This window comes from Antrostomus carolinensis, unplaced genomic scaffold (genome assembly GCF_000700745.2).
Source record: "Antrostomus carolinensis isolate BGI_N321 unplaced genomic scaffold, ASM70074v2 scaffold2959, whole genome shotgun sequence".
NCBI lineage: Eukaryota > Metazoa > Chordata > Aves > Caprimulgiformes > Caprimulgidae > Antrostomus > Antrostomus carolinensis.
This window is the reverse complement of record NW_010336233.1, coordinates 254-16,518: the sequence shown is the minus strand read 5'-3', so window position 1 is coordinate 16,518 and position 16,265 is coordinate 254. Positions and strand designations below refer to the sequence as shown.

General features: G+C 38.6%; 1 protein-coding gene across 1 annotated transcript; it reads right to left on the bottom strand.

Moving 5' to 3' along the window:
• Nucleotides 1-8,928: 8,928 nt before the first annotated feature.
• TMEM200A (transmembrane protein 200A) lies at nt 8,929-10,737 on the bottom strand. Its single transcript, XM_010174757.1, has one exon. It carries the CDS (start codon nt 10,735-10,737, stop codon nt 9,262-9,264), a length of 1,476 nt encoding a protein of 491 aa, XP_010173059.1. The 3' UTR covers nt 8,929-9,261.
• Nucleotides 10,738-16,265: the final 5,528 nt, after the last annotated feature.

Below are 16,265 nucleotides of genomic sequence, written 5' to 3'. Positions count from 1 at the left end.
ATACATATATATATATATATATATTAGCCTGCATCCTCCCATATTGTAACTTGGGATGCTAGCCTCCTTCTTACAGCTCTTTAATCTCATTAATAATTTTCTCACTTTTCTAAGTCTTTGCTTTAATGATTTATATTGTACTTCTACTGAGACAGGAACAGATGACGGCAGCCCATCATTTTTGACACAGGCATATCACTCTCCCTACCCAGTTTGCACCATGCTGTCTATCTCTGCCGAGCAACGAAAGCAGAATGCTCTGAAGTAGCACGCTCCAAAGTAGATGAGCTTCCAGATCCAACAAAAAAATGCTGTGTGTATGTACATATATACATAATGTGTGTGTGTAAAATTCATATGCTTATAGACAATAAAAAATGGTGTGCGTATATACATATATATACATGTGTGTGTGTGTAAAATTTATACGCATATATGATCTAGCATATGATTCAAATGAAATAATTTAATTTAAAAAATATTTTTTTCAATCTGTTCTGGAAATCAGTAAGACACAGAAGGGCTCAGGGGTACATTTTTTTTCCATCTGCCTCAGGTTTCGAAAGCTACTTATAACATCAACTAATTAAGATCTACAGACCTCAGAGGAGAAAGTAACTGACTACTATAAACACAGTCATTGAGAAGCACCCATGCTTACCTTCAGCAACAAAACAGCAGCTGAATAAATGACTTACCAGTAATAAATATCAAATTAATTTCTCTCTTCTCTTTTCAGGAGTGGATTTTGATTTCTGCAAACGGTGTGCTCTGTCATAGGCAATCACCAAGAAACTAGATGCTTGAAAACTGACAAGTAAATACAGACAGAACCACAGATTCACAGGAAGTTACTACCAGAATGGATATTAGAAAGCACAGATAGTCCGTTATGTTTCTCCAGAAACCATTAGACTCTCTGTGGTTTCTAACATCCACTACAATATTATGAAGAGAGAGTGAGGTCCACAATCAGCGGATACCAATCTGGTGCCATGGCAGTCCGGCTCTTCCTCTGCACTAACACTACCAAGTCTTGAAGCAGACCAGCTCTCTGATCCAGCTGAGAATTAACTACTTGTTTGCTACTGCAGGGTGTTTCCTACAACCATTTGTTGTTGCTGTAGCTGGTTTTGCTGAGTTTGTTTTCAATTCCTGACCTGGCTGACCACAGCTGCTTAGGGAGTAGGATCATACAGAAAAGGGTGGGAAGAAGGAAGGGGGTGGGAATCTGTCCCTCATGTTAGCAGACAAGATTTAGTCATCTTACATCAATTATGGGACCAGAGACTAAAGCATTGCTGTAAAGGGGTGTAAGTGCATCTGTAAACATCAGAGGATTCTTAATAACTTCCAGAAATGCCCCTAACCTGTCCTACCTGCAAAAGAAAAACGTGGAGTAAAATAAAGTATTAAGGAAAGGCATGAAAACCTTGCAAATCTGCCAGTCTAGGTGAGATAGTTATCAATGGGATAAGAATAAAAACATTCATTCAGAAAGTCAGTGGACAAGAAACAGATGTATTTTCTTCCTTAGAAGAACGACCAGGGCTGTTTTCTGTGACAATAAACAGGAATCCTCCATTTCAGTGTTAGTGGTAAGGCATACAGATTTAGAAAGTATAGTTTAATGAGAATCTAATGTCTGTTTTATTAATTCCTAACCCCTCCTAATCTACTGTATTCACCTGACTCCTCTACACAGGAATCAAAGGGTATTGCCATTTAATAAAGTTCTAAGTCTAATCCTCTTCCTAGTCCCCATAAAGAGATAATAAAGAACACTTGTTTGCTGGAGATAATACAATATGCTCATATTGTATATCAGAGTGCTTCCTGTCTGTTAAAATGATGATGAATTATCTACAGATGCAAGACGAATTTAACTATATTATACCCTCCCTTTGATGGTAGCTGATCTTCTCCATGTTCTTCATTCACATATTTTTATTTGAATTCGTTGAGACCCTTTAAAAAATAGTGATTGCAATAAGACAGTAATCACAACACATTGGAGCAACATTTCTTCAAGGTAAAATAGAACAGGCCTAAATTGATGATTATTTCTAAAAAATGCTAAGAAACACACCCTGGAAAGAGTTATATGAAGTGCTTCTGTATGGTGATCATTTCATCATTTCATCACTTATACAGAAAAGCAAGCCACATCTCAGTGAAGACAGCTCAGTGGAAATGTATCTTCAACAGTCAGACTGAAAATGAAATTTTGCAACTATACTAAGGGAAATACAGAGGTTAATACTGAAAATACTATATTCCATTAAATCTATTCCATTAAGTCCACATAACAATGTTATACTTTCATCTAGCATACTCAGTTTTGTCTCAGTGTTTTCAGAATTATATTGCATAAATATTCAAGACCTCCAGACAGTCAAGATAAGTAGCTAGAAGGCCCAGGAATATTTTTCCCTGTGATGACTGAATCAAAAAGCAGGAGTATATTGATCATTGCTAAGTTAAATGTTGTCTTCACCTTGGATTTTTACCTTTTCCTTGTAGAAAACTGAATTTTTAAGACTATGAACAAATGATGGTTGTGACAAGTGAGCAGAGATATCCCTAGGCAGAAGAGCCAACAGATGTCTACCACAAACAAGAACTGTAGTAGCAAATACTGACTGGCTTTTGTTAAGCACTGCGTGTGCCATAGTCAAGATGCTCCTAGAAACTCAAGTGCTCATGAGCTGATCCAATTAACTTTACACAAAAAGGATAAACTGCAGTGGGACTCCAAGCAAAGTGTTGATTTCAGCTGAACAAATTTTGATAATTTCAGAAAAAAAGTAGTTACTGAAATCAGCCAGGCAAGAAGGCTGGTGATTTGACTCCTAGGTAAGGCAGACATTCTTTTAAACCAAAAGCACACAAACGTGTATCTTGACTGTAGGAAGCTTCTGGAGAGAATTCCAGAGCCAGATGGATTAATGACAGCCTCACCAAAAGTAAACCAAAAATACCACAGGCAAGGAAACATAATGGAGAAACATATGTAACAGAGCAGACTGTGAGTGTGGGAACACACCACACAGCATGGAGTGTCACATCCTTTAACCCAGTTTAAACCAAAACAAATCCCCTAAAACCGAAACAAGTGACAGGTTCGTTCCAGAATAAGCCTATACACTAAGTGGATACTTTGCCTAATTTTTCAGCTAGGTTAACTATATTGGAAAAGGGGGAAAGGTAAGGTGACTAGTGGGAAAAAAGATCTGGAAATGGGAGATAGAAGTATGAAAAATAGAAAAAAGAAAGTGGGGAAATGGAAGCTGTGTAAATCCTCACCTGTGAGAAAGCTAAATTCAAGCCCTGTATGCTCTCATGGTGTGGGGGCACATAATCTCTGTTACAGCAGCCTGTAAAAATTGGCACAGGAAACACATCATAGCAAGGAAATTCAGTTCATCGACTGAGCTGACAGAGAGAGGGAAGGCAATGTGTATTGAAAGTAGTAATCTTTTAAACTCTAATTATGAAATGGCAGAAAGAAGGAAGGGAGAAGTTACCTATCCTCTCAAGTCTGCTAGTATGGTCTGGGTAGCAAAAGGCTTCAAGAAAAAAAATTTCAAGGAACTAAAGAGAAGAGCAAAAATGGCAAATAGGATAAGATGCTGAGCAGATGTGCCAAAGAGAGATCATACCACACTAAACTGATACCTCCTTTTGAAATAATAATTTTATAGTCAAAATATGCAGTAGGTCTCATCTGCTCTGACTTCAATGCAAAGTATTGCATACAGTAGCACATGTGAAATTATTAGCTAAGCTAATACAGAGAATTCAGAGAATTACAAGGAAAAATAAGCTGAGTATTAACCATCAAATGAGGAGGTGACCAGTTGGGCTGGTAGGACAAAAATAAACACAGTATTGCCTACAAAATATTGCCTGAGAACAAAAAGATCTCAGTGCTATATAGTGAATCACAGGATAACTCTGAGCAACTAGAGTGATTAATTTCTTTAAAAATATGAAAAATAAACCCTAAGAGATAACGATATATTTACAATACATATCGGGTTATTCCTCGTACATTATTTTACTAGGAGAGAAGTTGGCTGTTGCAGTGAAATTCAAGCGCTGATAAGAATTTCTAGCTGATAAGGGAAATACATGTATTGGCAACTCATAATTACTCTGCAGTAGTTTGCAAAAACCAATATTAGTAAACTGAAGGGTTTTGTGAGATTCAGAAATGGATTAGATGTTCCTGTGATTGCCATCCTGAATAATTATACTAGCTGAAATAAAAACTGATAAGGGACAACAATGGTTTTATGATTCTTCCTATGGACAAGTCACAGTGATTGTAAATTACTCTCCTCTAAAGCATTATCTCCCTGAATTAGAACCAAGACAACAGATTAGACAGACAACTTTTCATTTAATACAGTGGGTTCTTATATTTCAATTTCAACAAACTATTCTAAAAATAAATGTTTTGTAACTATCAGATTTCCATTCTTTATGAGACTCAAGAGTTGTAATTCTGCCGTCATTCAGACAAGTCATACTATTAAAAACTGGGCTTTATTGAATGCATAAAATACTCCAGTGAGGTAATTTGAAATACTGAGTCTTAAAATACAAAACAACTCAACATCACCACACACAGAATATTGAAGAAAGAGGTAATAAATGTGACCTGAAGTTAAACATGTGATAACTGCAATTGATTTGCTCCTGAGTTTAATCTGAAAAGGTTTAAACAAAGGGCATGAACTTGCCCTTGAGTAGGTAAATCATACTAATTGAATCTCTCCTATAGTATAATAGACCATTTATTCTATTTGCATTCTCATATATACATGAGAATGCAAATAGTCTTGCTAAAAGATTTCTACTTGCTCATCATAATGCCGTATTTGGTAGGAAAATTAACAACAACAACAACAAAAAAGTAGTGCTGGGAAGATTAAGACAGAATTTCCTAGAAAGGGTCAGAAAAAGACTCATAGAAAGAACTTAAAAGCACAAGACTAAAGCAATCCAGAAACTCTATGAGATGCCTGAAAAGCTTTTCCAAGAGAAAAGGTTATAACTATTTGCCAAATTTCACTCAGCAGAAATTAAAGGACTAGTAATGCTGTATTTTAAGGCCAAGTAAAATCAGGTCTAGGTCTGAGAAAGGCACTCTGATACAGTTGCAAAAAATTTACTTAGCTGTCTAACATATGAGGTGGGACAGATGTAGATGCCTACCTCCAAAACTGGCAGCCTCCAAAATTCTGCTCAGTTACAAGATTAAATTTCACTTTCTTTCAAAACCAGACTGGTGGTGCCAGCTGGCCTTTCCATCCTTTACACAGCTCAAGCCATAGAGCAGGCATCAGGATGGGCCACACCATGCCAAAGTCCTTTTGCTGCTGAGAAAACCCATGCCTTCCCATCCATTAAGCCTTGAGCAATCGAGCAGCAAATCGAGCAGCTGGAGCATCTGCCAACCCCTCCTGCTGAACTCCGCGCTTCTCTGCGTGGCAGGGTTAGTTAGGTTCACTGGCTCACAGGGAGAGTAAACGGGGCTCTCCAGGGGAGTGGGTAAAATACTAACCTGGAAAGAATCCAGTCCTTGTTTCAAGGACTTTATCCAGCCACCATTTCAGGTAAAATACAGAAGCAATCCTGGAAGAGACAATGTAACCCAGCATCTCTCCTCTGTCACGGCAGTTATGCTCTTTATTTCCTGATGAAACTTGCCCAATAAATGAGCAGAGTGAAACAGCTTTGCCCAGGAGGGAGGGACAGACCATAACATCAGTCTAACCTATAAGAAGTGATTAAGATTCTTACCTGAGAGGAAGAAAAAGTATTTTTTAATAGCCTTAGGCAGAGGAAGGAGCAAATTCATTGCTTGCACGATCTAAATATTTTCTTTTTGGAGTTATTACATACAAAGGATGCAGTACCAACATTTCCTCTGACCAGATGTAAGGTTTAGCTTCTAATTCCATTAAAAGGCTTGTGGTGTAGCTATACAATTATTTTGATGACAAAACTAGCAACATCCTGCAATTGTACCACAGCAACTCACTGTGGGGCTGCAGAGCATCAACAATGGAAATGAAAGAATTTTTTTAAAGTCTATGAACTGAATCAGCAACAGATTCAATATGGTATTTATGCCCTAAAGATACAATCAAAGTTTGACATGCTCTTGTGTTCACCAGTTCCTTACTTGCCAACTGTACACGGCTCCTGTTCACCCCACTGTGAGGTTCCTAACTCTCCCTGTGTATTGCAAAGGGTTCCAACGTCTTTGCCCTACTTCAGTTTCTGACTTCTGTAGATGAAGACTACTTCAGGTTTTACAAACATCTAAAAGTTTTCCTGACTTGAGCTTGAGTTGGACATACCAAAGGAATATGGAAGAATGCAAGGTCCTACACTACCCTCAAGGGAGGGGATCCTTCCCGTCTATGTGGCATTGGTGAGGCCACACCTGGAGTGCTGGGCTCAGCTCTGGGCTCCTCAGTACAAGAGAGACAGTGACATACTGGAGCCAGTCCCGTGAAGGGCCACGAAGATGATGAAGGGACTGGAACATCTTCCCTATGAGGAATGGCTGAGAGAGCTGGAACTGTTTAGCTTGGAGAAGAGAAGGCTCAGGAGGATCTTATCAATGTGTATAAATACCTGAAGAAGGGCGCAAAAAAGAAGGAGCCAGGCTCTGAAAGTGACAGGACAAGAGGCAACAGGCACAAACTGAAACACAAGAGGGTTCCCCTGAACATCAGATCACTCTCTTTTACTGTGGGTGTGAGCAAGCACTGGCACAGGTCACCCAGGGAAGTTGTGGGGTCTCTCTCTTTGAGGTTATTCAGAAGCTACCTGGACATGGTCCTGGGCAAACATCTCTAGATGGTCTTGCTTGAGCAGGGGGGTTGGACAAGATGACCTCCAGATATCCCTTCCAACCTCAACCGTCCTGTGATTATCTGAATGAAATATTCCATTGTTGAGTAATTTGGGAATATTTTTGTAGTTGGTCTGTCAACCACAGAGTTTTTTTGCATGGTGCTGTTTTGATTTCTTGCTTTAAGTCAGTAGCTTTACCTTGGTCTCCCAAGTGGGTAAATTTCTCCAAAGTGAGTACATTTTTCAGTACCAGGTATCTAAGTTAAAATTAAAAGTGCATGTCCTGCTATACTTACAAAAGGACCACTATTCCCACATATAATGGTACCCATAAAACAATCTTTTAAGCTATGATTTAATCTAGCTATTACGGAAATAAAAGCTTACATCATTCAAGTCTTTAACAGTGTTTTCCATTTTTATAAGAATACTTACCACCAAACTAAAAAGAACAGGATGTTCTTTTAATATAAAATTTCATTATATCAAAACCACTTTGAATACATTTCACATTACATGGAAAAAAAAAAAAATCAGCCTTTACATGTGTAGGGGAGTAATTGAAATCAATTAGTCAGAGCCAAACATCTACTGGCAGGCTAATCTACTAAGCACAATGTTATATACAATCTTACAATACCTAATTATACTTTGACATGGGAGATTTGAGATCATAGAGGAAAAACAGGTCTTACAACAAATATAGTAGATATGCAGTTTATTTCAAAAAATAGCAAATGTCTTAAGAACACAAACCATAAAGTTATTAAAAGCTTCATAGCAAAATATTTAGCCAACTCTGTTACAATATATAGGCTTGAGGTTCTAACAGTTAACACTATGCCTCAATTCACTGAGCAAGTGATGCTCCTGATACATAAACATTGCACAGTTGAAACACGGAGCTGAATATTTTTAAAAAAGACAGGGTATTTTCATCTTTGATCTTTCATATTCAAAGTAATTGAAGAACAACAACATTTTAACAGGTTTGATTCTTTTTTGGAAAAGCCATTAAAAATAATTCCTGAGTATTTAGATTAAATTAATATACCAAAACCGACCAATTAAGACCAACATCCTGGTAGGTGAGCCTTGCAGCTTGAAGTGACACTCACTCTCTAGCATGGCTGTCATGGCAGGATTACAGGGCCTAAATACCTCAATGAAATACATGAAAACTTTCTGGTATGCACATTCAGATTCTTATTTACTTTAGCAATAGCCTACAACTGTCAACTGTGAATCTTGCTTTGCTGAGAAAAACATTGTTTTAAATGTCACTTCCTTCTACAAAATCTTGTAAGGTAAACTACCACAACTAAGTCTCCAGTGAACCATCATGCCAGTAATTATGTGAAATACATAAATCAAAATTTAGGCAAGGGGCTTTCATACTGTCAGTATACATATTGAATTGTATGCTTTGTATCAGTATTTTGAACATAGAGACCTAGTTACTTAGCTTCTTGCTACTGTAATGAGAGGTAATATATTATTTTTTTCATTATTCTCTTCAGATTCATGTCACAATATTATCTTATTATACACCATGTTTCTAAAACCCTGTTGGCATTTGCCATGTTCCTATGATTTCAATTGAATCTGTACATTTTTATTTTAAAACTGCTGCCAATCGAAGGGGTTTAGAGAACAAATCCCAGAAGAATTTTCATATTTCTTACTTTACATATGTTTTCCCGGAATTACAGTATTGAATTACAATGGATGTAGAAAGATTATTGTACAAAGCATAGTTAATAATTCACAACACTGGTATTGACCAATTACAATGAATTCACAAAAATTGTTTTAATTATACCCACTCTTTTCTATCCACCCACCCCAATATGTAAACACATTTCTCACAATGACAATGGCAAGACTGCAGTTACCGAGATGTACCATATGTGAAAGACAACACCTAGGATAAAGGCCTGGATTTGACAATTACAGTATGTGCTCCTGTTCATTTCCCATTCTAGACTGCAAGCACCATTTTTAGACTCTTGCAGTCATTAAATAAACAGAACTTACAGGTAAATGGAGCTTTTTTCCTAATGCAGGCTTCTGGAATCAAATTGATAAAAAGTAACATGCTTATATAGAACAAAAGAAATAATGACTAGGAAAAAATTGAATCAGTCATACCAAAACTCTCTGAGCAATGATAATGTACAGTATTGCAGCTGTATGTTCCTAAGACAAAAAACTCTTGGCATTACAAAGATGAAGATCTCTGTTCACACAAGCCAATTTTAATGGGCTATTAAGCATTTGGTTAAAAACAGGCTTGGACTAGTCTCACTGAAAAGGAAACACTTGTCAAAATGTTTTTGTTTTTTAAAAATACTGTATGACATCTTCTAAATTGCAATTTAAATATTAAAATCTCGTTTCAGAAGTTCCTCGCTTCAGGTTGTTACTCAAAAACTCATCATGTTCAAAACTCAAATTATTATGAGATCTTGATATCATAAGAAGCTTTTCCTTATTAGTAAAGTCTTTCTTGACTGCTGCCTGTGGCACAAGTAACCTATCCATTGGGTCCTCTTTGTTTTCTAGTTTCATATATCCTTTACTGTTGCTCCGATCCAGTCTGGGCCAGCTGGGGTGCTTCCTTTGTTCAGCTTGGACAGTGAGTGTAGACGGACCCCTGTCCAAGTCCAGGGACTTTGAATGTGAAGACAGAACATGCAAAGACGTGTTGGACCCAAACTGTTTCCTGGCAGCGCCAGGAGATAAAAGCTTTCCTGTGCTTGGTCCAAGAGTCATAGAAGATTTGAACTGATCAGACGGAGTGTCCACAAACGAATTGTGCCGTGGCAGCATGGTAGCGGCCGGTCTGTAGGATTCATTGGTATCAGTTAGTGGAATGGCCAGAGAATCCATGGACAGATTTCTAGACCGACTCCTAGTGATCTCTGAGTCCTCAGTTATGTTGTCTATACTGGGCTCATCAATAACGCAGTTATTCAGTTTAATTACTGGTAGTGTGAAAGCACTAATGGAAGATGATACAATGGATTTAGTTTCACACTTTATAGAGCTCGTGTTTTTGTTATCTGAAGCCTTGCTGGAGTGAGGGTAAAGCCCAAAGACTGAACCAGATTGATCAGTTAGCAGAGGTGGCAGGAGGCTACCAGTGGTCCTATCTTCATTTAGGATAATCTCATCTTCTTCAGCAGAACTATCCATTCTAAAATTACTCTTGAAGCCAGAGAAAGGCGCAACTGTGTTAGCAGCCAGCCGTGATGCACACAAGCTCCCGCTGTGCCTGAGCTCTCCTTCCCCCAACAAGCCAGTGAACGCACCACTCAGCTGCTTCTGTTCCTTGATCCTCAAGGTGTGGATGTCTATTACAGTGGAGTATATGTCTCTCATGTGTATGATTTTTGTTTCCTTGTCACGATTTTCATGCAGAATGGCATTTGCGCAAATAAAAATGAAAATTCCAATGCCCATAGTAAAAGGGCCCAGCATTTTCATCTTATCCGAGTGCATATGCTGTTCAAAGAAACGAATTAAAACACTTCCTTGGCTTCTCAGGACCTGGGTTTCATTTACAGATAGATGATTTTCAGATCCTAGAAGTTGTTCCTTTTGGGGCCAGTATCCAAGGATGGCCATTGCAATTCCCAAGAATGCGATAAGCACTCCCAAAACAAGGAAGAATCCCGATGGAGAATAGAGACGGATTTTGCCCCTGACAATCACTACATCTGCCCTGGGCCGGCGTCTAACTGGTTTCTTCTCCTCAGCAGCTGGTGATGTGGCAAGATTTACATGTTGCTGAGATCTGGCAGAGTCTTGCCTTTTTAAGGCAGCCAGTCCTGTTATGACTCCTCCGGTTGCTATCATAGTTCTCTATTGTGCCCTGGGGGAAAAAAAAAGAAAAAAAGTAGAAATATTGAGACAAGCAAAGGTTGTGTCTGCAAACATAAATAGCACTTTGTTAATCTGTAGCTATTTCTTGATACTCAAAACATCCACTACTTTAAAAAAGCTACTACATCTTAAACCAGTTATGACATAGTAGCAGTTTGGAGATTCACATGGCATCTTAAAAAAAAAAATCCAAATGTCTTTTATCACTGTAAATATAGGTAATAAATCTTCCATTAGTGATAGAAACAGTAGCAGAAAGCTAGTGCTCTTAGTGGTAATATTATCAGGATTAAAGACAAAAATGTTCAGAAGACTTAATAGATTATTTATCTCTGGACTTGTCCGCAGCAAGTCAATAATATATTATTACCTTGCATCTGTTTTAGATCATTTTAGCACTTTAGCTAGCAGTTCTTTTAAAAACTTCTATGACACACAATGACTGTGAATACAGATCAGTCTATATATCCTCTTCAAGAGATCTTTCCTTATAGATTTCAGCATATATTAATACATGTTTATTCCACCATTTAAAGAAGCTTTTATTAAGCCTATTCATATCAACAAAGCCTCAACTGCAGAATCATTTTTGCCTTTCCTAATAAAGCTGATCCTCTTTTATGCATATCTAGATCTTTTTTCTCCCCCCTCTTGGTTCCTCATTGACTACAAATCAAGCAGCTTAGTTTAGTTTTCCAGATAAGAAATCTTCAGGAATTTCAAGTTCATCAATTCAAAGCTTCATCATTTTATGAGGAATTTTTATCATTTTAGACTTGCTTTCATACCTAGCTGTCTATTACATGAGAAACATTAACCATCATAGGATTAAAAAGAGAGAAAGCTATGTTCGATAGTTATAATTTTATGAGTAAGAGTAACAAATGAAACAACACAGTTCAGGATAACTGTACTTTATTTTACAAAGCATCTTATAATCAGACTCAAAAACTTTCTGACCTTATTAATGAATATTAGACTGAATACTAGATAATATAGACTAAAATTAAGATACTATAAGCCAGGTATGAAAAAATTGTGTTGTCTTTGGTGGCCTTACTAGGCTCAGAGATAAAGAAAGGCTGACAGTCTGTTGCAGAAGAAGAGGCTCTATGTCAAAGCTGGGGATGGTTTAAGAAGCAGACAAAGCTAAAGTTGGACTGAGTGAATAATGTGAGAGGCTGAAAAGCAGAGGCAAAGCAAAGCGGTGACTGCTTTCAATTTACAGGCACTAATTTTCATCAGATCTCTTAAAATACTTATGTTAAAAAAAAATCTTAGCAGTGCACCCATGAAAAAAAAAAATATTAGCTTTATCATGGTATCAGAAACAGACAGACTCTGTATTTGAACACTATCATAGATTTCCAACACTGCAAGTAGGTGTCACACAAGCATATCTACAAACAGAAATGGGTCCAACCCACCAATTATGAACTTGATTATTAAATTAATAGGGAATTTGAGAAAGGTGGCCAAGTGGAAGGACTAATCCAGAAAAAAATTTATCCAGTGTTCATTATTACCTGTTCAGCAGCAATTCAGATAGCAGACAGGTAAAGTAGCAACCTGAATTCCCTCCCTGCACCATCATTATTAAAGGACAAAGCGCTTCCTCTCTGTGAGAAAGGAAGGAAACATCTGAAAAAAGGCCTAGGGTGCTAAGTATACAGCATTTTCTGAATTTCTGAAAGAGAAATTCATAGCATTATTCAAAAAATCTCAGAAATTTCACTTGTAGTGTCAGGTTTCATGTTCTTAATCACCTCTCTGGAAATTCTCACCCTTTGCAATTCACTTCCATCTTTATGCTATCTGGGCAATTTCAATAGTTCAATGCCGATTCATTTCTTGAATGCTTCATGAAAGGCTATTTTTTTAAGGTAACAATTAAAAAATCCCCGAAAGAAAGTTATTAAACATTGAGAGTCTTTAAAAATTAAACCAGAACTTTCTCATATGCCTATGTGTTTAAAGGTTTCTGCCAAAACAAAGGACCATTATTCTGTAAAACAAAGTTTTGAATCTCTAGACAGAAATAAATAGGATTTATCCATTATAAAAGCTACTGCATTTTGTCATGACTCAATTAAATGTAATTAGTTTTCCCTAAGAAATAAATTCAGACAACTATGGCATATCTTTACTGAAATTAATAATAATCTAGCTATAATCTAGTTTGTTCCATTATTCTTTTCCAGATCTCAGACCTCTGAGAGGGACAAGGAGCTTCCATACTCATGTGGTACTTTACAGGAACACATTAACCCACTCTGTCCATTCCCAGGGCTGCCAAGGAACTGCACAAGTACAGCAGGTTAATGCTAAATCCACACTCTTTGCCTGTTGGCAAGATTTGTTATTTTGTGTACTGTGCTGTGCTTATCACAGCTACCTGGATTGCACCAAAGGGTGAACAGAGTAAGCTACCTCTGCTTGATAAGTATTTTAAACACACCTCTAGCAAGAGCTCCTCTCTAACTCTGGAAAGTACAGGCAACAAAAACATTCTTAGAAATTACAACTTGGGGTGTCTTTCTATAGAAAGTTTTCATTTGCAAATTCTGCAAGAGTTGCAGGAAAACCACATCTCAATTTCTTTATTAACTGGTCTCCAGTAACTTGAAGGACAGACAGAAATTGAGATTTCCTAAAGTAAAAGTGAGATCTCTCAAGCCACATTGCTGGCTTCCTCCCAGCACTTCATGGGAACACGTTGTTCCTCTGCTCACTTTACCTGCATCAGAACTTGGGTGTAGGGGAGAGAAAGTCTGGCTGCAACAAAATACACATATTTTAGACCTAGAAAGACTCTCTTTCCCATTTCTTGAATTCACATCAATATTATTATATTTTCTTTCATGGAAAAAATCACAACCAGGTTTGTAATAATAATTGGTAATAAGCCATAATGTTGGTAAGGCTTATAAGCTACTTAATATTAACAGCTGAATTTTCATCTTTTCTACATCTAATAAAATCAATGGTATTAACAGACATATTGGTATGAGACTATTTCACTTTGTGCTGACAGCTTTTCAGAAACCAATTACAATGAAATGCATATTAAAATCAAAACTTTTTCTTAGAAAATATATTTAGAATAAAGTGACATTGTCGATATATTTGATTTATTCTGCAAAGCTGTTTAGTTTCACCATATAACAGCCATAATGAGTGTCACTGACAAATGCTGCTTCTCTTCTTTAACTTAGTACAGTGGTTACATTTAGTTTTACCCTGAAGTCTGAATTCAAGCTTCTAAGCTTCTTTTTCTTTGAAAACAAGCAAAGACTTAGAAGATTTTGACTCAGAGGTAAATAAAGATTATGCTAAAGAGCTCAGACAGCGTCTCTTTGGTGGCACTGAGTGTGATACAGGATGGCTCTAAAACAAATCAAATAATGGTAAAACGGATGTGGAATACAGAACAAAAAGAAAAGGACAGGCCTGTAATTCATTTTATAAAACACAACCGTCTCGCGGATACAAAAGTGCCACAGCTGCCAAGCTCCTTTTGAAGAACAAATGTTGAGTGACTCTCTAACCTCATAGCTGCTCTGTTTGTTTCATCTTCAGCAAGAACATCAGGTCCAAAGGCCTCAACAGCTTAGGGTTTTAGCCTTGAAAGAAGCAGTGGCCCAGATTTACCTCTGCATTTAGCTTTGCTTTGCGCTGTTGTTACAGAGTGGCCCTGACACCAGCCTTGTCAGCCACTCAAAGATCACCCAAGAAAAGTCTGTCTTGGCAGAAATCCTGTAAAGCAGCTAAAGCTCGCCCTCACTCATGGTCTCTCTCTGCATTGTTCGCACAGAGGAGAATGGCTCTGGCTCTTGATGCTTCAGATCTAACCTGTTCAATGGCCACTGGCAAGATGTACTTCACCTTTCATCCAGGCTGTAGGCTAAGCCCAGTCCTCTGCATCTGGGATATTTTCTAGGAGATGCCTTAAAAAACTCCAGTAGCAAATGGAGTAACAGGTTGTTATGCACTCCCTTCGCATGAACAAATGACGGACCCCTCAACAGATACTACTGGTAGTTATCTCAGGTGACTTTAGCCTCAGCAGCACCTGCAGAGAGCCAGCCATGCAGCAAGGGCAAAGAAATGGAGACAAAGGGAAAAGACCTGGATAACTATGGTGAGTTGACCCTGGCAGCATGCCAGGTACCCACCAAAGCTGCTCTATCACTGCCCTCCTCAACTGGACAGGGGAGAGAAAATATAACAAAAGGCCAGTGGGTCAAGAGAAGGACGGGGAGAGATCACTCCATCAGTTACCATCACAGGCAAAACAGACTCTGCTCAGGGAAGCAAGTTTAACTTATTACCAATCAAATCAGAGTAGAATAATGAGAAATAAAACCAAATCTTAAAACATTTTCCCCCTCCCTTCTTCCTGGGCTCAAGTTCACTCTCAGTTTCTCTACCTCCTCCTGCTCAGCAGCACAGGGGGATGGGGAATGGGGGTTGCGGTCAGTTTGTCACACATTGTCTCCTGAGGGGGAAGACTCCTCATACTCTCCCCTTCCTCCAGAGTGGGGTCCCTCCCACAGGAGACAGTCCTCCATGAACTCCAACATGAGTCCTTCCCACAGTTGCAGTTCTTCCAGTGTGGGTCTCTTCCATGGGGTGCAGTCCTTCAGGAACAGATTGCTCCAACATGGGTCCCCTGCGGGTCCTGTCAGCAAACCTGCTCCAGTGTGGGCTCCTCTCTCCATGGGTCCATAGGTCCTGCCAGGTGCCTGGTCCAGTGTGGGCTGCACAGGAAATCTGTGCTCTGGAGCCTAGAGCACCTCCTCCCCCTCCTTCTTCACTGACCTTGGTGTCTGCAGGCTGGTTTCTCTCACATATTCTCTCTTCTGGTTGCTGTTAAACAACTTTTTCCCCTTCTGAAATATGTTATCACAGAGGTGCTACCACTGTCACTGATGGGCTCGGCCTTGGCCAGCAGCAGGTCCATCTTGGAGTCGGCTGGCATTGGCTGTGTCAGACATGGGGAAAGCTTCTGGAAGCTTCTCACAGAAGCCACCCTTATGTCACCATTCCCCCCACCCCGCTACCAAAACCTTGCCACGCAAACCCAACACAATAACACCTGCAAAAGTATGAGTGGGTAAGGAGCCACAAGAGTGGCTCCTTAGAGCAGTCCATCTAAGAACAGAATATTAGAGCCAGAGGAGTAAATTCAAGTAGGAAAGGTTTGCAGAGGTGATGCAAAATGGGTAATGGAAAAAGAATCATCCACCTAAGATGCGGACTGACATCTGTTTTTTCCTTACATTACACTGGCTACCCAAGCCAAGGCTGCCAGAAAGGCTGGAAGGGATTCTCTTTTATCACCTTTCCATACAGGGAAAGGTTGCTCAGATGATCAAGGAAAGGCTGTCACAGAGGAAACTCTCTTAAGAGGGTAAAAACAGTTTCCACAAAACAGTCTGTTGTGAGTAATCACTAGACTCGCATTTGCCAAGCAAAGAATGAAATATTTTCCTAACCAA

Bases quoted from the DNA above. Each gene is read 5' to 3' on its own strand.
- TMEM200A (XM_010174757.1), bottom strand. From the start codon at position 10,737: ATGATAGCAACCGGAGGAGTCATAACAGGACTGGCTGCCTTAAAAAGG.